At 44.3% G+C, this 22,810-nt stretch overlaps 3 protein-coding genes across 13 annotated transcripts in view; 2 read left to right on the top strand and 1 right to left on the bottom strand.

Moving 5' to 3' along the window:
* LOC106593528 (uncharacterized) overlaps window positions 1–15,254 on the top strand; it is a 113,408-nt gene extending 98,154 nt beyond the window's left edge. For both annotated transcript variants that reach the window (XM_045708676.2, XM_045708675.2), the window contains one exon: window positions 11,801–15,254. In XM_045708676.2, the coding sequence (XP_045564632.1) occupies window positions 11,801–11,808 (8 nt within the window). In that variant the 3' untranslated portion in view covers window positions 11,809–15,254. The remainder of the gene's footprint in view (window positions 1–11,800) is intronic.
* On the bottom strand, window positions 703–18,646 carry LOC123730776 (uncharacterized). 2 transcript variants are annotated; one of them, XM_045708677.2, is made up of 3 exons: window positions 17,925–18,645; window positions 7,061–11,552; window positions 5,330–5,660 (listed from the first exon to the last, which is right to left on the bottom strand). In XM_045708677.2, the coding sequence occupies exons 2-3, from the start codon at window positions 11,529–11,531 to the stop codon at window positions 5,470–5,472; spliced, it is 4,662 nt and encodes a 1,553-aa protein (XP_045564633.2). In that variant the 5' UTR covers window positions 11,532–11,552; window positions 17,925–18,645; the 3' UTR covers window positions 5,330–5,469. The 2 variants fall into 2 exon arrangements, with proteins under 2 accessions (XP_082825934.1, XP_045564633.2); XM_082969808.1 differs by having other exon boundaries at window positions 703–11,552; window positions 17,925–18,646.
* Window positions 18,647–21,704: 3,058 nt separating this feature from the next.
* LOC106587936 (troponin T, fast skeletal muscle isoforms) overlaps window positions 21,705–22,810 on the top strand; it is a 31,138-nt gene continuing 30,032 nt past the window's right edge. For 7 of the 9 annotated variants that reach the window (XM_045708191.2, XM_045708189.2, XM_045708178.2 and 4 more), the window contains exon 1: window positions 21,705–21,856. The gene's annotated coding sequence lies outside the window, so the exon portion shown is untranslated. The remainder of the gene's footprint in view (window positions 21,857–22,810) is intronic. The other 2 variants (XM_045708196.2, XM_045708194.2) reach the window with 1 other exon arrangement.

The following is a 22,810-nucleotide window of genomic DNA, read 5'->3' as shown; positions in this document are numbered from 1 at the left end:
AAAACAATCCCATTCATCTGTTAGTAATGTATCATCATGTCTGTCCAGGAGAGAGAGAGATCTGTTAGGCCATCCCATACCATCTCTGTCCCGGAAAGAGAGCTGTCTGTTGGGCCATTCCATACCATATCTATCCAGGAGGTAGAGGTCTATTAGTTGCAATTCTATGGTATTTATTAGTTCCTTAGCAGTCACGCCTTGGCATGCAACCAAGTGATTGTGATTCTCTTCTACCATATGAAGGTACTTAGAATACCAGTACTAGATCTTAGACTACCAGTACTAAATCTTAGACTACCAGTACTAGATCTTAGACTACCAGTACCAGATCTTAGACTACCAGTACTAGATCTTAGACTACCAGTACTAGATCTTAGACTACCAGTACTAGATCATAGACTACCAGTACTAGATCTTAGACTACCAGTACTAGATCTTAGACTACCAGTACTAGATCTTAGACTACCAGTACTAGATCTTAGACTACCAGTACTAGATCTTAGAATACCAGTATGAGATCTTAGAATACCAGTACTAGATCTTAGACTATCAGTACTAGATCTTAGACTACCAGTACTAGATCTTAGAATACCAGTACTAGATCTTAGACTAACGGTCATCTCTCAATCAACTAGGAACTAATGTGTCACAAACCACATCAATAATGGTACATGACTAAATAAAAACAACAGAAAACTGATACAACAGCTTAGAGTTTACTTCAATGTAAACATGTAGACAATAAGCAATAATTTAGTTAATCACACGATAGGCAACAGCATTCTATACTGGACATGTCTATACAAAATAATGTCCTGTATATACAATCAATACAGGTTTTTCCTTCTTCAGTTTTGAACCCGGTGCCACAGTAATTTTTTACTTTTGAGTCGAGCCAATTCTAGAACAAGTGTAAAGCAGCAGTGTGGTTATGGTTGGCTCATGAGGGTACACCCGTTATTTATCAATGAAAAATCATTTCATTAAACAAAGACCTGAGAAGCATCACATAGCTATAACAAAAATAGACATCTTAAATTAAAAAAATTATGCCACAAATTCTCAAAAGTTCCTTACAGAAGAATAAACCTTTAAAGCTTTAAGAAAAAAAAATCATGCTCATTAGATCTATTCCAGCAACAAAATTATCAAAAGCTTATTTTAAAACACCAACTGCGTCTTCATCATTTAACAAATTAACTGTCAGTGTCACTTACCCACTTAACTTCCTGTATCACGAAGACCCTTCTGTAGTTAATTACATGTCTTACTGTATCACAAAGACCCTTCTGTAGTTTATTACACGTCTTCCTGTATCACAAAGACCCTTCTGTAGTTTATTACACATCTTCCTGTATCACAAAGACCCTTCTGTAGTTTATTACACGTCTTCCTATATCACGAAGACCCTTCTGTAGTTTATTGCCTGAGGCACCTTTATCTTACATTCCTTCATTCTTATCCATTCTGCACCATTGAAGACATTCATCATAAAGCAATCCATGTCCTATCATCATGTCCCATAAGGATCCATGTCCTATCATCATGCCCCAATGAGGACCCATGTCCTATCATCGTGTCCTAATGAGGACCCATGTCCTATCATCATGTCCTAATGAGGATCCATGTCCTATCATCATGTCCCATAAGGATCCATGTCCTATCATCATGTCCCAATGAGGATACATGTCCTATCATCGTGTCCTAATGAGGACCCATGTCCTATCATCATGTCCTAATGAGGACCCATGTCCTATCATCATGTCCCATAAGGATCCATGTCCTATCATCATGTCCCATAAGGATACATGTCCTATCATCATGTCCCATAAGGAACCATGTCCTATCATCATGTCCCATAAGGATCCATGTCCTATCATCATGTCCCATAAGGATCCATGTCCTATCATCATGTCCCAATGAGGATCCATGTCCTATCATCATGTCCCATAAGGATCCATGTCCTATCATCATGTCCCATAAGGATCCATGTCCTATCATCATGTCCCATAAGGATCCATGTCCTATCATCATGTCCAATAAGGATCCATGTCCTATCATCATGTCCCATAAGGATACATGTCCTATCATCATGTCCCAATGAGGACCCATGTCCTATCATCATGTCCCATAAGGATCCATGTCCTATCATCATGTCCCAATGAGGATACATGTCCTATCATCATGTCCCATAAGGATACATGTCCTATCATCGTCCCATAAGGATCCATGTCCTATCATCATGTCCCATAAGGATACATGTCCTATCATCATGTCCCAATGAGGACCCATGTCCTATCATCATGTCCTAATGAGGCCCCATGTCCTATCATCATGTCCCATAAGGATCCATGTCCTATCATCATGTCCCATAAGGATACATGTCCTATCATCATGTCCCATAAGGAACCATGTCCTATCATCATGTCCCATAAGGATCCATGTCCTATCATCATGTCCCATAAGGATCCATGTCCTATCATCATGTCCCAATGAGGATCCATGTCCTATCATCATGTCCCATAAGGATCCATGTCCTATCATCATGTCCCATAAGGATCCATGTCCTATCATCATGTCCCATAAGGATCCATGTCCTATCATCATGTCCAATAAGGATCCATGTCCTATCATCATGTCCCATAAGGATACATGTCCTATCATCATGTCCCAATGAGGACCCATGTCCTATCATCATGTCCCATAAGGATCCATGTCCTATCATCATGTCCCAATGAGGATACATGTCCTATCATCATGTCCCATAAGGATACATGTCCTATCATCATGTCCCATAAGGATCCATGTCCTATCATCATGTCCCATAAGGATACATGTCCTATCATCATGTCCCATAAGGATCCATGTCCTATCATCATGTCCCATAAGGATCCATGTCCTATCATCATGTCCCAATGAGGATCCATGTCCTATCATCATGTCCCATAAGGATCCATGTCCTATCATCATGTCCCATAAGTGCCCATGTCCATCTCGTTTCTCTCTGTCCTTTCTTCTGCTCAGAGAATCTCCAACGTATCTAAAAACTGTCTCCCTCCTCCTACTGGACATTTTACATAACATTAATAGATTCCATTTGCTATTTAAATATATTTTCAACGAACCTGCAAACTGAAAGTGCTTTTCAAACCAACTTTTTTGTGTTGTCATTTCCAGTAGGGCCTGCGTATCCTTCTGCTGCCTTCTATTTAAGCCACACCTTCTCTCCCTGTATGTCCATCTTCTGCAGTTGTGCCCCTTCCGGAGCTCCCCTGTAAAGTTATTAACACTAGAGGGAAAACTTCATATCTTTTCCATTGACTTTAAAAACGGTGCATGCAGTCACAGTTTATGGTGTTTAGTTCAAAGTTAGAGTTCTCCCTCTAGTCTGGTGTATATACCTCTATTAGCTAGGCTCCACCTCTAACTAGGCTCCACCTCTAGCTAGCCTCCACCTCTAGCTAGGCTCCACCTCTAGCTAGGCTCCACCTCTAGCTAGCCTCCACATCTAGCTAGGCTCCACCTCTAACTAGGCTCCACCTCTAACTAGCCTCCACCTCTAACTAGGCTCCACCTCTAACTAGGCTCCACCTCTAGCTAGGCTCCACCTCTAACTAGGCTCCACCTCTAGCTAGGCTCCACCTCTAACTAGGCTCCACCTCTAACTAGGCTCCACCTCTAGCTAGCCTCCACATCTAGCTAGGCTCCACCTCTAACTAGGCTCCACCTCTAGCTAGGCTCCACCTCTAACTAGGCTCCACCTCTAGCTAGGCTCCACCTCTAACTAGCCTCCACCTCTAACTAGGCTCCACCTCTAGCTAGCCTCCACCTCTAACTAGCCTCCACCTCTAGCTAGCCTCCACATCTAGCTAGGCTCCACCTCTAACTAGGCTCCACCTCTAACTAGCCTCCACCTCTAGATAGGCTCCACCTCTAACTAGCCTCCACCTCTAGATAGGCTACACCTCTAGCTAGCCTCCACCTCTAGCTAGGCTCCACCTCTAACTAGCCTCCACCTCTAACTAGGCTTCACCTCTAACTAGGCTCCACCTCTAGCTAGCCTCCACCTCTAGCTAGCCTCCACCTCTAGCTAGGCTCCACCTCTAGCTAGCCTCCACCTCTAACTAGCCTCCACCTCTAGCTAGGCTCCACCTCTAACTAGCCTCCACCTCTAGATAGGCTCCACCTCTAACTAGCCTCCACCTCTAGCTAGGCTCCACCTCTAGCTAGCCTCCACCTCTAGCTAGGCTCCACCTCTAGCTAGCCTCCACCTCTAGCTAGGCTCCACCTCTAACTAGGCCCCACCTCTAGCTAGACTCCACCTCTAGCTAGGCTCCAGATCTAGTTAAGCTCCATCTCTAGCTAGGCTCCACCTCTCTCACAGCTACACTGCTCTGTCATCCAATGCCCTTCCATCCCATCAATCCAGGAATGTACAAGCCCTATTAATTACACACTGACATCAGACACTCTACTCCTAACCTCACCCAGGGTGAACACTCCAAGACTAAAACACTAGCAATGCTTAAAAAAATACAACATCTGCATGCATCCAACATCATTGTCTTATGAGCTCATGATCATAGTTAAAATCATAGTTTAAACACCATATTGAAATAAATATCCTGGCATAGCCTACTGCACTGCAGCCCTTGATCGGAAGCTTATTTAACATACAAACCTCTAGCTATATGATAACTGAAATGAATATATTGAGGTTTATTCATCTACTTAATGAGAAGATTGAGCAGAAATATTCTGGTGTGAGTTCCAAGTCAGACATCAGTTGTTCTTGATGAACCGAATCCCCTGGCAGTTTTATTAAAGTCCTTCCCTTCCCCGTCCTGATTTTTGCGGTTAATCAGCCCCCTTTGGAACACAGCTGACATCTTCACCAGCGGCTTCTCTGCAGCCTCTTTTATCTTTCTGGCATCAAAGCGTGGACTGTAGAGGAGGAGCGGCAGGCGATTGGCAAAAGAGGGGACAACCTCCATCTCATTATCTTTCTGCTGATTGGCTTTCCGTGTCTTATTGGTCTGCTCTCTCTGGTCTTTCTTCTTGTCGGAACCATTAGGAGTTTTGCTAGCTTTGATCTGCTGCATGATTGCATCCTTGGTAGAGAACATCTGGAAGAGCATGGCGTCCCACATCTTCATTGCTCTGGGCGCCTCTGTCTCCTTCAGCACTTCTTTGCCCTTCTCAGAGTGGTCTTTGACCTCTGCTGAAGAAGCTTGACTAGATTTGGCCTGGTCAGTGTTCTTACTGTAGGTGGCGCCATCCCTGCTGACAGATTCAGGCTCTGGCTCTGGGAACTGAGGTTCCTCTGGTTCAACGACCATGTGTTTTTTGAGGCGCGACCAGCCACTGAACATGGTCTTCAGACTTTTAGGTTTCATTGCATTCAGTGCAGCCTTAGCAGGGTTAGGTTTAGCGGTTGGAGCTTGGGGCTTGTCTACCTTGTCTACATTGTCAACAGTCGAAGATGCAGTTGATATCGTAGGCTTCGTACAGTGTGTATCTCTTCTGGCTGCTTTCCCCTGTGCACCTGATGCATTGGCTTCCACATCTTCCATTGTGTCTGTCTCTGTCTGTCCAGTCTTTGGCTGAGATGGCGATGACATTCCTCTGTTTGTGGATGGGGCTTTTACAGAGGCTGAGGCCTGAGGCAGAGAGGCAGGAGTGGAAGAGTCAATCACTTTGGTAACGGCAGGTAGTTTTATCACAGTGTCTATGGCAGCGGTTGGGGTTGGGGACGATATACGTTCTATAGCAGGCTTTGTGGAAGTGGTGTTAGTCGATTTAGGCTCTGGTGTCGGTTTTAGGGAGGCAATAGCTTCAATGTCATGCTTCGTCAAGGGTTTAGCTTCAGTAGAAGGGTTTAACCAGGGTCTAGTGGGACTAAAGCAGCTTCTTGATGCCATAACCTTTGCAGCAGGTCTAGCTTCAACAGTAGGGCTAAAGCAGGATCTAATTTCTGTAGTAGGATTTGTGGAAGGTTGTACATTTATGGTAGGCTTGTTAGCTGGTTTAGGTTCTGGTACAGGTTTTGTTAAGTCTCTAATTTCCGTATTATTCTGTGTAAAGGGTTTAGCTTCAATAAAAGGGCTTAAGGTGGTTTCTCTTTCTATAGGCTTTGGGGAAGGTTCTACATTTATGGTAGGCATGTTAGCTGGTTTAGGCTCTTGGGATGATTTAGCAAAGACTCTAGTTTCCATATTGTGCTGTATAAGGGGGTTAGCTTCAACAGTAGGGCTGAAGCAGGGTCTAGTTTCTCTAGTAGGTGTTGTTGAAGGTTGTTCATTTACGGTAGTCTTGTTAGCTGGTTTAGGCTCTGGGGATGATTTAGCAAATACTCTAGTTTCCATATTGTGCTGTATAAGGGGTTTAGCTTCAACAGTAGGGCTGAAGCAGGGTCTAGTTTCTGTAGTAGGTGTTGTCGAAGGTTGTACATTTACAGTAGGCTTATTCGTTGCACGGTTAGGTTCTGTAACAGCTTTAGGTTCCATAGGTGTTGTTGACCATGGTCTGTTATGTCTATGTGGTGGTGTAGAAGGTAGGACTTTTATGGTAGGTTTGTTAGGCAGCACTGAGACCCGTTTTGGGGGGGTGCTAGCTTCTATGACGGGCTTCATAAAGGGTTTAGCTTCAATAGTAGGGCTAAAAGAGTCTGCGGTAGGTTTTGTTGAAGGTTGTACATTCATGGTAGTTATATTAGCCCAGATAGGTTCAAGGGATTTTGGTGAGGCTTTAGCTTCTGCAATAGATTTTGTAAAGGGTTTAGTTTCTAAAGCAGGGGTTGAGGGAGGTCTGGCCTCTATTATTGGAGGTGTGGGAGGTTGTACAATTATAATAGGCCTGTTAGTACGTGGGACCGGCTTTGGAGAGGAACTAGTGTTGTAAACAGGCTTTGTAAAATGCTTAGCTTGTAAAGTAGGGCTTATTAGGGATCTAATTTCTGTGGATGGCTGTGCACTTATGATGGTTGAGTTAGTACGTGTAGACTCTAGGGATGGTTTCAGCCAAGCTCCATTTGCTACAATAGGGTTTGTAAATTGTTTACCTTCGTTCGTAGAGCTGGCTGAGAATCTTGTTTCGGTAGTGGACTTGGTGGAAGGTTTTTCATCAGTGGTAGGCTTTGTAGATTGTCTGCATTCAATTGCTTTGTGGGAGTTGGTTTCTACAAAATGCTTCCTGGTATGGTTTGCATGGTACTGCATGGTACTGTGCAGAATATTTTCTGGAGTAGACTTGCCAGGTAGTACAGGTTCTATTAAAGGGTTGTTGGGGAGTTGGGCTTCTATGCTAGGCGTGCTAGAGAGTTGGGCTACTATGCTAGGTGTGCTAGAGAGTTGGGCTACTATGCTAGGTGGGCTGGGAAGTTGGGCTTCTATGCTAGGTGTGCTAGAGAGTTGGGCTACTATGCTAGGTGTGCTAGAGAGTTGGGCTTCTATGCTAGGCGTGCTAGAGAGTTGGGCTACTATGCTAGGTGTGCTAGAGAGTTGGGCTTCTATGCTAGGCATGCTAGAGAGTTGGGCTTCTATGCTAGGCGTGCTTGAGAGTTGGGCTACTATGCTAGGTATGCTAGAGAGTTGGGCTTCTATGCTAGGCGTGCTAGAGAGTTGGGCTACTATGCTAGGCGTGCTAGAGAGTTGGGCTACTATGCTAGGTGGGCTGGGAAGTTGTGCTATTTTGGTAGGTGGGCTAGGAAGTTTAGTTCCAGTGGTAGGTGTGCATGAATGTTGGTTTTCTATAGTAGGTTTGGTGGGGACTTGGGTTCCTGTTTCAATGGTAGGTGTTTCAATAGTAGGTGTATGAGAGAGTTGAGTTCTTATGGTTGGCACACTAGGCTTGCTAGGTAGTTTGGTGTCTATGGTAGGCTTGCCTGGTAGTATAGTTGCTGTGGTAGGTTGGCTGTGGAGTTGGCTTCCTATATCAGGGTTGTTGGGGACTTGGGCTCCTATGACAGGTTTTCTGGGTAGTTTAATGTCTGTGCTAATATTAGCCTTGACAGAAAGATGCATGACTGTGGGATCTGCCTCTGACTTTCCACTGTGTTGGGGAATATTTTCTACAGTTGGATTTTGTGAAACTTCAGCATTTGGACTGCTGAAAGGAAACAGCGACTTTGACACAACATTCCTACCTATCGGGAATGAAGGAGTTTCATTTATCTGAAATGGAGCTGGTCTGGTTGTGTGTACCACACCTGCTTTATGTGCCGGTCTTGGAACCTCCGAATGAGAGGCCTTTGGTGTGGGGACTTCACTGGTGGCTGGTGGAAGAGTTAGCTGTCCGAGGGACAATAGAAGTTCAGGTTTTGTTATGTCCACAATAGGTGTTATATCAGGTTGTATTGCATAAGCAGGTGCTTCAGATTGGTTAACATCTGATGTATTGGGTTTAGATATGGCTGCCTTATCTGTTGGTGTCTGAGAGCAGCCAGTTGCAGCTAAAGGTGTTGAAAGTGAAGGTGCTGGAACAGTAGAATGCTGCCCTTGCAAGGTAGGTTTCTGTTGTTCTCTGTTGGGTGTGTTTGATCCTATGGGGGATGTTTCAGGCTTAGAGATTAAAAGAGGACGAGGCCCATTTGGTAATCCATTAGTCTGTGCTGTGGATGGTGATGGTGTTGATTCATTAGCTTTAGGTCCAGAAGGACCATAGTATGTCCGGATCCCACCATAGGCAACATACTCAGCCGGAGTCAGTCCGTAATATGTTGACCGTGCTTTAGGTTTTTTGGATGTAGGGGTCTTTTGATGCTCTATCAATGGTGCTAGAACTTTACGTAAGCCAATTATAGGAGAGTCTGGGTATCCAGGGGTCAATGGAGATTGAGGTGATGAAATCATTGGCGTTAGCAAAGTATTTGGAGGTGCTTGTGGTGCTGAAATCATCGGTACAGTTTGTCCATTTGGAGGTGGTTGTGCTGAGATCGTTGGCACAGTGGGTCCGTTTGGTGGTGCTTGTGGAGCTGAAATCGTTGGCGCTTTGTATCCATTTGAATCTGTCTTTGGTATCCTTTTGGGGGACAATGGAGTCTGTTGCTTTTGATACTCAGGTGGGGTTCCATATTCAGTTGTTTCATCCATCTTATCTTTTGGCATATGAGGTTCTGTAAACTTTACTTTTGGCTTGGAAACTGTAATGTCATGTGCAGCAATCTTTGATTCTAGAATCTCAGTGGGAGTTCTCTCAGCCATAGATCCTTTAGTGGTGGTTGTACCTCCACTAGTCTGATTTCTATTTCTATCCCCACTGGTTGGACCTTGTGAAAGTTCCACTGAGCCGGCACTGGCAGATCCAGCTGATTTTTGTGGTTCAGTGGCTCTTGAGCGAGTTTGGGCTGCACTAGTAACAGACATTGATGGGGGAGATTTGACTCTACTGTTAACTGGCATTGATGGGGGCGATTTGACTCTGCTGGCAACAGGAATTGCTAGGGGAGTTTGGGCTGTACTGGTAACAGTCATCGCCGGGGGAGATTTAACTCTACACGTAACAGGCATGAGTGACTTGTGTCTTTGTGTGTTTATGACTGAGGTATGTACATCTTGATAGGAGCTGAAGGCATGAGATATATTAGCCATACATCCGAGCATAGTAGTTGTATCCTGTATCTCCTTGTATCTGTGTGTCTCTTTGTTTACAACCAAGGCATGTACATCTTGATAGGAGCTGAATGCAGAAGATATCTTAGCCATAGACCGTTCCATGTTGGTTGTTATTCCATTAGTTTGAGTTGTACTTCTATCAACACTGGTCAGACCTTGTAAATGTTTATCAGAGTTAGATCCTATTGGTTTTGGTGCTTCTGCTGCAGCTGAGGGAGTATTACTTGTAGTGGTAACAGGCATTGAAGGAGGAGATTTGACTCTACTGTTAACAGGTATTGCTGAGGGTGTTTGGGCTGTACTGGTTATATGTATTGCTGAGGGAGATTTGACTCTACTGTTAACAGGTATTGCTGAGGGTGTTTGGGCTGTACTGGTAATAGTCATTGGTGACTTGAATCTCTGTGTGACGTGTACATCCTGAGAGGAGCTGAACGTAGAAGATAAATTAGCCATAGATCCTCCCATGGTAGTTGTAGTTGTAATTCCATTATTTGGGAATATGTCTCTATCTGAACGAGATCCAATTTGTTTTAGTTGTTCGGTTGCTGCTGAGAGAGTACTGGTAACAGTCATTGGTGACTTGTATTTCTCTGTCTCTGTGTTTACGACCGAGGCATGCACATCCCGAGAGGAGAAGAAGACTGGACTTGCAGCGAATAAGAGTGGATTGGCTTTCGATATCTCAAAAACAGGTGTCAGTCTTCCCATTGAGGGATGGTGTGAGGGTGTTTTCGATCTTCCAGAAGGGGTCTTTGCCACAGCAACTTTATATGGGATTGCCGGCTCACTTTGGTGACAAGTCATTGGTGATTTCTCCCTGTGTATAGTGGATAACGATGCTCCTTGATACAATATGTTCACTCCTGTTATGTCTGGAAGTGCAGGCTTGGAGATTTCGTAAAACGTTGCCTTGGATGTGTAAATCATTGTTTGTGGGACGAGGTCAGACCGTTTGACTTTGCGGGAATCAGCTTGAGTTATTTGCGTGCTGACCGTCTCAGAAGCCACTTTGCTCATAATGTGATCTTCAGAACCAAGGTTATTAGTGACCAAAGCTGGTGTGTGCTTTGGAGCCTCATCCTTTGGCTTACTGGGTGTCGTCACCTTCTGGGTTGAGGTCAGAGGTTGTGTCTGAAGGGTTGGCGCTGACACCAGTATTGGAGCAGGAGGTGGGACTGAAACTTGGACCTGAGCTGGTAATGGAGCCAGACCCGTACCCAGGCTCGGACCACTAGGTACTGGTGGGGAAAGAGTCATAACATGAGTTGATATCTTAGGGGAACATGGAGTTGGGGGAGTTGACTGTGGTACACTGGAGACTGGGTCTGGAGCTACTGTAGCCGTGGCCACCGACCCATACGAATTCAGTGCTACAGATGAATACAAGTCATACAGATGAACTGCAGGGCCTTGTGAGAACTCAGGTACGGGTGGCAGTGGCGGAGGCGAGGGTGGCATCATGCTTTCTGTGTCATCATCGTCAAACATAAATGACGAGCACTCAAAGAGGGGCGCCACCTGGTTCTCTGATGTCTGAATGGGAGCGGTGTAGTCCAGTGGGGGAAAGACCCCTGTCTGGCCGTAAGGACTGCTACCATATGGACCACTGGGGGGGAACGAGAACGGAGAGGGGGGATGTTGATCATACAGAGGCCTAATGGGGAAACTGAAGTCCGGTGACCGGGGCGGAGTCGAGTGTGTGTCGCTGTGTTCGAGGTCTGAAGCTTCGTGTACGGGGGACAGACAGGAGCGGAAGGGGATGGGGGTCTGAGAGGGTCGGGCCTTCTTCTTGGCACTCTTCTTGATGAGTTTTTGCAGCCGGGCATTGGCCTTGTCTGGTTTGGGCAGCAGGGGAGGGGGAGGCTGGGCGGGGTCGGGAAGGTCCGGCTGGAGTCCATTCCTGTAACTGACTGCCATCAGCGTTTCATTTCAACCCCCCTGAAAAGACAAAACAAAGATAAAACATCAAGCAGCAAGAATTAAATGACAAAATTATATTTTATTTGACATAAATCTACCAAAACTTTAACCCACATCTTTATTTTTTGTGAGCCTCTATTAAGACAAAATTCATTACAAACTCAAAACATTTGACACAAACAGAAGATGCCATGTTCTAGTGTGTTACTTTAATGAATATAAATGAATCATTGACATCCCTCTTCTCTTCCTGGTTTGTTTTTCAGCTGGATAATGCCTTGAGGAATTGTGAAGAACACACGTTGGATTGTGATTACTTTGACGATCACTTCACCTCCTATTTATCATTCATTCCATTTAGCCGACATATTCCTCTTAAAAACAACATTTAGATCAACATTTCTGAAGCATATGCAGTATGTTATGTGTACCAGTTGATTTTCTCTATAGCAACACACTGCCAACCTGGTATAAAATTATTGACAAACGGTCAAAAATATACAATTATGCAAAAATATTCATGTTTGTACTCGTTTATTTTGGACAATCTTATCCATGAAGTCTTTTAGTGAATATTTAGTTTTCATTTACTATTTTGTTAACTTTAATTAAAAAAATGAAATAAAGTAAATGAATGAGGTAAATGTGCCATTGTGTGATATACCGTATTAACAGTATTTACAGTCCTATTTCTGTGGTTCTATCAATCTGTATGTTGTTTCCATTAGTAGGTGAGGTCATGGTAAACTGATCCTGTGGTCTGTGCATGTTGTTTCAGTAATGTGGGCCAGCCCTCACAGCTGTCCTGCTCTTTATTTAACCACTGCTAATGGCTCTATGAAAACTGCTTTAGATAGATATAGCATCCCATGACAACCGGCTCGTTAACTGGTTTTACAAATACATTCTTAAAGGGCTTCGGTATCCTGGAGGTACTGGGCAACTTTATTAAACCTCAATAGTTGAAATAGACAATAAAAGTCCCTTTGTGTCTACTTTAAACGGATCATAATACGTGAGGCAAGTATAAACACGTCTCCATATAAAGTTTATATATTTAGGCAAAAACCTTGGCAGGTGTTCCAAGGGAATATTGTTACCTAATACGGCTTGTTTGTTGGTTTCTTACTGATTAAAATGAATCATATTACATAACGGAAATCATAACACAATCCAATTTTCATTGTAAAATCAAGGTTTTGGTGGTTCAATTGTTTTGGGAACAACAATTGATTGTGATTGTACCCTTCACACTGGATCAACCATGACAATCTGGATCAGGCACACTAATCTGGATCAATCAGGCTAATTTGGATCAACCACACTAATCCGGATCAACCACACTAATCTGGATCAACCATTCTGACCTGGATCAACCACTCTAATCTGGATCAACCACGCTAATCTGGATCAACCATGCTAATCTGGATCAACCACTCTAATATGGATCAAACACTCTAATTGGATCAACCACACTAATCTGGATCAAACATGCTAATCTGGATCAACCACGCTAATTTGGATCAACCACGCTGATCTGGATCAGGCACGGGCACAGATAGAGTCCTAGTGGTGCTGTAGCACCTGCCCTTTTGCCCTACTATGAAAAAACAGCCTGGCCTCAGAGGGAGACGAAATATACTTGACCTATTTCTGAGCACCTCCAAGACGTATGATACCTACTAATGGTGTAGTTACTTGAGACAGAAACAAATGTTGGGAGGTTGGTCGGGGAGGATGGGTGGATGTTCTCCGCGACAGTTTACCAATCCAAATGCATGTTTTGAGTTGCGTCGGCGACAACTGTAGAATTTTAGCGAATCCCAACCCTTATTCTAAACATAACCCAATTCATCTATCCTTTGTTGTTTTTAGTTCTCCTAACCTTTGTCATTAGTTACCGCCAAGGTCAATTCTCCCCGTAATTCTCCTTTGTTGTTAGGGCTCAACGAGCAACTGGTCACAGATAACGACGTGCAATACTACAGTATATGTCCTCTAAGATGTTAGATAACTTACGTCAACAAATTCGTATGCTATTGTTGGAAAAAAAAGTGCTCTTTTGATTACTGCTGGGTTTTTTTCTTCTTGTAACTAGCTGATTCACCTAGCCTACATTACAGATGATCAGATGATATATCTAACTAGTTGATTCATCTAGCCTACATTACAGATGATCAGATGATATATCTAACTAGCTGATTCACCTAGCCTACATTACAGATGATCAGATGATATATCTAACTAGTTGATTCATATAGCCTACATTACAGATGATCAGATGATATATCTAACTAGCTGATTCATCTAGCCTACATTACAGATGATCAGATGATATATCTAACTAGTTGATTCATCTAGCCTACATTACAGATGATCAGATATCTAACTAGCTGATTCATCTAGCCTACATTACAGATGATCAGATTATATATCTAACTAGCTGATTCATCTAGCCTACATTACAGATGATCAGATGATATAGCTTACCCAACCCAGGGGTGGTTGTAGCAAAGAGGTCGTTTTTTTATGACTCCCTTTCATTTGTTGTTCTAGCTTGCTTAGTCATTTTTTCTGTGGTTGCAGAAAATAAAGGCAGATGTCAAAAGAATAACAGTGTATTCACTTTGATCACTTGCCCTGTCAACGGTCTGTGCAACCTATGTCCTGCAGTGGAGGCTCCTTAGGGGAGGACCATCCTACTCAGTGAATTTACGATTATAATTTTTTTTAATTTATGGCTGATTTAAGATGAAATATTACTTTATTTGGCACTTAATAGGGTCATTTTGTTTTACGTGAACTTGTTTTTTATGAAGTTAAACATGTGCATTTTATGACCGAATGTAAAAATTAAGTGAAATCAAGCCTGAATCCATTTTGAATTCAGGCTTTAACACAACAAAATGTGAAATAAGTCAAGGGGTATGAATACTTTCTGACGGCACTGTATGTAGTACAGTTTTATCTAAAAAGGATACTTAAAAAAATTATAATCGTAAATTCACTGAGTAGGATGGTCCTCCCCTATTTCACATTTTGTTGTGTTAAAGCCTGAATTCAAAATGGATTACATTTATTTTTCTCTCACCCATCTACACACAATATCCCAGAATGACAAAGTCAAAACATGGTAGTTGTTATTTTAATCAAATTTCTTGAAAATGAAATACAGAAATAGTTCATTTACATAAGTATTCCAATTCACACGCCAAATTGAGCTCAGGTTAAATTAAATTGGACATGATTTAGAAAGAAACACACCGGTCTATACAAGGTCCCACTGTTGTCAGAGCAGAAACTATACCATGAAGTCCAAGAAACTGTCAGTAGATCTCTGAGATATAATTGTGATGAGGTATATATATGGGGATGGGTATAAAACAATTTCTAGAGCGTTGAAAGTTTCCAAGAGCACAGTGGACTCCATCATTGGGATATGGAAACAATACGGAACTACCCACTTTGTTGTGTTGTGTCTGAATTTGAAATGCATTCAATTGAGGTCGTGTGTCTCTGATCTACCACGATGATCTACCACGTGTGTCTCTGATCTACCATCATGTGAAAGTGGAATTTTGTTTGTAGAAAATGAATTAAAAATTAAAAGCTGAAATGTCTTTAGTCAATAAGTATTCAACCCCTTCGTTATGGAAAGCTTAAGTAAGTTCAGAAGTAAAAATGTGGTTCATAAAATGCCTAATAAATTGTATGGACTCATTCTGTGGTCAGTAACAGTGGTTAATATTCTTTATTAATGACTACCCCATATCTGTACCCCACACATTTACACATTACTCCACTTATTTTTAAGGTCCCTCAATTGAGTAGCGAATTTGAAGCACAGATTCAACTGCAAAGACCATGGAAGTTTTTCAATGCCTCGCAAAGAAGGGCACCAACACTTTGAGCATGGTGAATGATCAATTAGGCTTCGGATGGTGCATTAATACACCCAGTCACTACAAAGATACAGGCATCTTTCCTAACTCAGTTGCCGGAGAGGAAGGAAACTGCTCAGGCATTTCACCATGAGGCCAATGGTGATTTAAAACAGTTAGTGTTTAATGGTTGTGATATGAGAAAACTGAGGATGGATCAACAACATTGTAGTTACTCCACAATACTAACCTAAATGACAGAGTGAAAAGAAGGATGCCTGTACAGAATACAAATATAACAAAACATGCATCCTGTTTACAACAAGGCACTTAAGTAATACTGCAAAAAATTCCTGAATATAAAGCGTTATGTTTGGGGCAAATCCAACACACCACATCACTGAGTACCACTCTTCATATTCTCAAGCATGGTGGTGGCTGCTTCAGGTTATGGGTATGCTTGTCATCAGCAAGGACTTTGTTAAGGACTAAGGAGTTTCTTAGGATAAAAAGAAACAGAATACAGCTAAGCACAGCTAAAATCCTAGAGGAAAATCTGGTTCAGTCTGCTTCCAACAGACACTGGGGGATGAATTAATCTTTCAGCAGGACAATAACCTAAAACACAAGGCCAAATCTACACTTGAGTTGCTTACCAAGATGACATTGAATGTCCTGAGTGGCCTAGTTACAGTTTTGACTCATATCGGCTTGAAAATCTATGGTAAGACTTGAAAATGTCAATGATTAACCATCAAATTGACAGAGCTTGAAGAACTTTAAAAAGAACATGGGAAAAAAAAGCCCATGCTCATAAAATAAATAGTTTGTATGTCTATTCTGAAATAAAGCCTGCCCTCCATTTGCAACAGGCATGTTCCGTAAGATACAGTAGCACGTTACGCTTGTTACAGCGGAAAAGGAAGGGTTTTGTTTCCTAAACACCCGGGGCTCTAATATAGGCCTTGCTGCCTCTTGGGACACTGGGAAAAGGTCCAGGGCCTAATTTTAGTCTGAGGTAAGAGAGAGGGAAGGTATCGTGAGACACCAGCCACCTGCTCTCTGCAGTTATCTGTCCTACAGGCAGTGAATCATTCCCACTGTGCTCTGTGAACCAACGGGTGTGTTTCAGGTCGTCTTTTATTCAGTCACACTGTACAGATGATAAGATCTCACAACAAGATGTGTTAAATGTCCCAGAAACCAAATGAATATGATTTGTCAGTCTTCTGAGATGCGTAGCACGACTGCAATAAAGCTGACCTGGATCGCGGCCATTACTAGGCCACTGCTTCTATAGGCCACAGCCAGGCCACCGCATGGGAAGATCTCCATTGCATACTCAGTTGTATACTCCTCACGTCCTCTCTCCTCATCCAGTTCTCAAAATCCATTGGATTTGAAAGCCAGAGGTTCCTCCCCTCCAACCTTCTCCAGTAGGTTTTGAGAAGGAGGTGAGGAGTATACAATTGTGATTCTCCCCATGACAACATGATCTACCAAACGTGACCACATACCCTACCGGTATTCATATTTTGGGGTGGAATACCTTCTAATCTGTGGAGATGATTTTCCTGACTTTATATTTGGTTTAAACTAACAAAAGAAATGTGGTTCAACAAAGGTTCTCTGGAAAATGTTGAAATGGAAAATTGTGGTAATGTTCTCAGAACGTCAATTGGACCATTTCAACCAAATGTATCCCATTTAACTCCTACAGCTCCTACAGCCCCAGACCTTAAACCCAGCGCTCGATACATGAGAAGAGGTCACCTTTTTAAAGCCTGGGGGTTAGACTGGGAGGCCTCCAGCTCACAGGCTCAAAAGAGGAAAGTGTAAGATTAACTTTGCACTGTACTCTGACCTCAAGTTAAGCTCCTTTACTTTAGAACAGTGAAAATGAATCAACCACAAGTAAAAACAGACATAAACGATGCCATTGATGATCGGAAAACAAAGATGTATTATGTCGGCATGTCTATGTCCAGAATAACACGTTTTTTGTCTACAAAATTAAGTTTAGTCAAATTTTCCGCAAGTTTATTAATGTAGCAGTTTACTATTTTTGGCTTGTTACGCTGTCAAACAAAGAATAATTCACTTTTACAGGCATATACTGTCACTGTACACAGAAAACATATCCAAATATCATAACGTTCATTAGAATCTGTCTTTATTTCTGCAGAAGTGCATTTTCAAGTCCAGTGATGTAACAGAGATTGTGTTGCTATGCAGATATCATTCATCCGTTTATTACTGATGCAAAACGTGCAACATGTTAAAGTGTAGGTCTACAAATGCAAACCTTTCATCCACAGGGACATTGTTTAACTGATCATATCCATGGCTTTTTGAGAGGTTCAAGTGCATTTCCGGGGAGCAAATCCCCAAGGCAAGTTCCCAACAGATGTAGTTGGCCTACTCCCTGTCAATGCAAATCAACACATAACGGGACAGTAACATGATCTAGCCAATCACACGGACAGACACTGGATTACATTATGTTTACCTTAGGGATTCCTAGTTGGGGGCAAACTCTCTGGCTGGCCTTGTCTGCTATAATCCCAGACTGGAGTGTAACCTCACAGAGGCAGGGTCATCTTGGACTGAGCGAGCTGAACCCTGTCTACCATAGCGGGGCAGCGATCTCCCGTCGGCAACCACTCCAAAAATAAAACCCTGATGCACCCAATACCTGTTCCACTGTGACAGCAGAACTGCAGCCAGCGCAGCACCGTGGCAGGACCATGACAGCTACAGAGCTACCTGTACCGAGGCAGGCAGGGGGTTTCCACAACCACAGAGCTGTCTGTACCGAGGCAGGCAGGGGGTTTCCACAACCACAGAGCTGTCTGTACCGAGGCAGGCCGGGGGTTTCCACAACCACAGAGCTATCTGTACCCAGGAAGTCAAGGCATTTCCACAACCACAGAGCTGTCTGTACCGAGGCAGGCAGGGGGTTTCCACAACCACAGAGCTGTCTGTACCGAGGCAGGCAGGGGGTTTCCACAACCACAGAGCTGTCTGTACCGAGGCAGGCCGGGGGTTTCCACAACCACAGAGCTATCTGTACCCAGGAAGTCAAGGCATTTCCACAACCACAGAGCTGTCTGTACCGAGGCAGGCAGGGGGTTTCCACAACCACAGAGCTATCTGTACCGAGGCAGGCAGGGGGTTTCCACAACCACAGAGCTATCTGTACCGAGGCAGGCAGGGGGTTTCCACAACCACAGAGCTATCTGTACCCAGGAACGCAGGAGGTTTCCACAACCACAGAGCTATCTGTACCCAGGAAGTCAAGCGGTTTCCACAACCACCTGAGATATATTACCAGGCCACGCCCTGCAGAAAGAACCTGCTGATCTACTCTGAGTATGACCTGATCTGGGCTGTTCCTGTTCCTGTTCCTGCTCCTGTCCCTGCTACTGTTCCTGTTCCTGTTACTTCTCCTGCTCCTGCTACTGTTCCTTCTCCTTCTCCTGCTCCTGCTCCTGTTCCTGTTCCTGCTCCTGCTCCTGCTCCTGCTCCTGCTCCTGTTCCTGTTCCTGTTCCTGCTCCTGCTCCTGCTCCTGCTCCTGCTCCTGCTCCTGTTCCTGTTCCTGTTCCTGTTCCTGCTCCTGCTCCTGCTCCTGTTCCTGCTCCTGCTCCTGTTCCTGTTCTTGTTCCTGCTCCTGTTCCTGTTCCTGTTCCTGCTCCTGCTCCTGTTCCTGCTCCTGCTCCTGTTCCTGTTCTTGTTCCTGCTCCTGTTCCTGTTCCTGTTCCTGCTCCTGCTCCTGTTCCTGTTCCTGTTCCTGCTCCTGTTCCTTCTCCTGCTCCTGCTCCTGCTCCTGTTCCTGCTCCTGCTCCTACTCCTGCTCCTGCTCCTGCTCCTTCTCCTGTTCCTGCTCCTGTTCCTGCTCCTGTTCCTGTTCCTGTTCCTGTTCCTGCTCCTTCTCCTGCTCCTGTTCCTTCTCCTGCTCCTACTCCTGCTCCTGCTCCTGCTCCTTCTCCTGTTCCTGCTCTTGTTCCTGCTCCTGTTCCTGTTCCTGTTCCTGTTCCTTCTCCTTCTCCTGCTCCTGCTCCTGCTCCTGTTCCTTCTCCTGCTCCTGTTCCTGTTCCTGCTCCTGTTCCTGCTCCTGCTCCTGCTCCTGCTCCTGTTCCTTCTCCTGTTCCTGCTCCTGCTCCTGCTCCTGTTCCTTCTCCTGTTCCTGCTCCTGCTCCTTCTCCTGTTCCTGTTCCTTCTCCTGTTCCTGTTCCTGCTCCTGCTACTGTTCCTTCTCCTTCTCCTTCTCCTGCTCCTGCTCCTGCTCCTGTTCCTTCTCCTGTTCCTGTTCCTGCTCCTGCTACTGTTCCTTCTCCTTCTCCTGTTCCTGCTCCTGCTACTGTTCCTTCTCCTTCTCCTTCTCCTGCTCCTGCTCCTGCTCCTGTTCCTTCTCCTGTTCCTGTTCCTGCTCCTGCTACTGTTCCTTCTCCTGCTCCTGTTCCTGTTCCTGCTCCTGTTCCTGCTCCTGCTCCTGCTCCTGCTCCTGTTCCTTCTCCTGTTCCTGCTCCTGCTCCTGCTCCTGTTCCTTCTCCTGTTCCTGCTCCTGCTCCTTCTCCTGTTCCTGTTCCTTCTCCTGTTCCTGTTCCTGCTCCTGCTACTGTTCCTTCTCCTTCTCCTTCTCCTGCTCCTGCTCCTGCTCCTGTTCCTTCTCCTGTTCCTGTTCCTGCTCCTGCTACTGTTCCTTCTCCTTCTCCTGTTCCTGCTCCTGCTACTGTTCCTTCTCCTTCTCCTTCTCCTGCTCCTGCTCCTGCTCCTGTTCCTTCTCCTTCTCCTTCTCCTGCTCCTGCTCCTGCTCCTGTTCCTTCTCCTGTTCCTGCTCCTGCTCCTGTTCCTTCTCCTGTTCCTGCTCCTGCTCCTGTTCCTTCTCCTGTTCCTGCTCCTGCTCCTTCTCCTGTTCCTGTTCCTTCTCCTGTTCCTGTTCCTGTTCCTGTTCCTTCTCCTGTTCCTGTTCCTGCTCCTGCTACTGTTCCTTCTCCTTCTCCTTCTCCTGTTCCTGCTCCTGTTCCTTCTCCTGTTCCTGCTCCTGCTTCTGCTCTGCTGCTCCTACACAACAACCCCTTGAGGCAGACAGGAGCCTGCTCACACATACAATATAGAGACCACCTCTGGTCCAGCCAACACGTGGGCCACCTGAACATTGAGCCATTCCAAGTGTTGAGTAGAGAGGAAGTTTCATGCGATAGGCCGGCACGTCGGTGGGTGTGGTGTTGTGTAGAGAGGAAGGAGGAAGTTCCATACGATAGGCCGGCACGTCGGTGGGTGTGGTGTTGTGTAGAGAGGAAGGAGGAAGTTTCATATGATAGGCCGGCATGTCGGTGGGTGTGGTGTTGTGTAGAAGGAAAGGAGGAAGTCCCATATGATAGGCCGGCATGTCAGTGGGTGTGTCCTCTTCTCTCTGAGGCCGTGATCAACTTTGTGAAAGGGTGCAGCAGCATGGCTGAGTACTACGCAGGTGCCTTGTCATGTAAACAGGTAAACAAATACAAATGAATATGAAAACACATCACATAAACATGAATACGTAAATTATCTAAAATGAATATGCAAATCGGGTTACCAACATTCAGGTACAAATTAATAAGAAAATATATATATATTTTTTTAAACATGCATGTAGACACAGTATAAATATGCAAAATATGTCACAAGATAAAGTTACACAGAAATTAATAAAGTTGTCAAAGCAAGCATAATTTCAACACATTTACTTAGATAAAGAAAAATCAAAATGCCTCCCAAAACATCCAATACCTGATACTATAATGTCTGGAAGACATGAAGTACATAGAAGAGTACAGGTACAGTATATCCAATAACTGGAACAAAATACTAGAATATGTAACATAATAACTGACTGGTTTGTAGTCTGTAAAGTACACCGTCCTCTCCTCTGCCATCCCATGACTGGACTCAGTAATGACTGCCAGACTGACTGACAGACTGACAGACTGACAGACTGACTGACAGAGTGTGTATTCCTGCTGGTAGAACACACAGGGGACATTGTCCGCATTCCAAGCCGCTGATGTATAAGCCTTTAAACTCCAGCAGGTTATGCCCAGTGGGATCCCCATTACTCGTACACCCTATCAGTTCTGCTTCTGCTCACCACAAATATAGCACCAGACACATCTCAGCTGCTTCTTTCCACAACCAGAACCCCACTCCTTCTCTTATCCCTCCTTAACCCCCCTCCCCAACCCCCCACCTTTATCCATCTCCTTATTGAGGGTGTGAAGATGCCACAGGCCCCCCTCGACTCCCCTACCTCACACTGTCAGACACCAGCCAATGAGCAGCTTGGCAAGATCAAATATCACTATAACACAAGGACTTATTTGAGAAGAGTTTGTAGAAGCCTTTACAGCCAGTCTCCCCATCCATCGCCAGGGAGTCTCACTTCTTTCAACTTTTCTGAGGTAAGAAAGAAAGATAGATAGAAAGACAAAGGGTTGGAGAAACACAACATTTCACCGTTTAAGAGTGATTGATTCCTGTGTTTTGAGTAAATTCCTGTTATTATAGAGGGTTTGTTAAATATTCCTGGGCAGGTATGTGCCACTGATACAGAGAGACAGACAGAGATGGAAAAAGAGACAGTGATTTACGAGTCCAGGAAGAAGAAACGGTCTCTCCCACTGTCACAGTAGATTTACCATAGGAGAATCTATAGCCTACTAACGTATAGAACTGGAGACCAGGAAGAGGAAGTGGTCTCTCCTACTGTCACAGTAGATTTACCATAGGAGAATCTATTGCCTACTAACGTATAGAACTGGAGACCAGGAAGAGGAAGTGGTCTCTCCTACTGTCACAGTAGATTTACCATAGGAGAATCTATAGCCTACTAACGTATAGAACTGGGACTATCTTCTGGTTGTAATCTAAGCTGCTCCAGCCAGACTGTTGGGGGCATCTGAGCCCGGATGTTGGACCATGGGACACGTCTCACAATTGCTGTGCTGACGGGCCCTTCCCAACAACGCAGAGAGAAACAACAGGTGTAGACTAACAGTGAAATGCTGACGGGCCCTTCCCAACAACGCAGAGAGAAACAACATTTGTAGACTAACAGTGAAATGCTGACGGGCCCTTCCCAACAACGCAGAGAGAAACAACATTTGTAGACTAACAGTGAAATGCTGACGGGCCCTTCCCAACAACGCAGAGAGAAACAACAGGTGTAGACTAACAGTGAAATGCTGACGGGCCCTTCCCAACAACGCAGAGAGAAACAACAGGTGTAGACTAACAGTGAAATGCTGACGGGCCCTTCCCAACAATGTAGAGCGAGAAAAATAGAAAAATAATAGCACAAAGAATAAAGACTAAATGAGTAACAATAACTTGGCTATATACACTGGGTAACAGTA

This window comes from Salmo salar, chromosome 26 (genome assembly GCF_965601325.2).
Source record: "Salmo salar chromosome 26, fSalSal1, whole genome shotgun sequence".
In the NCBI taxonomy this organism is placed as follows: domain Eukaryota; kingdom Metazoa; phylum Chordata; class Actinopteri; order Salmoniformes; family Salmonidae; genus Salmo; species Salmo salar.
This window is presented reverse-complemented; position numbering and strand designations above follow the sequence as displayed.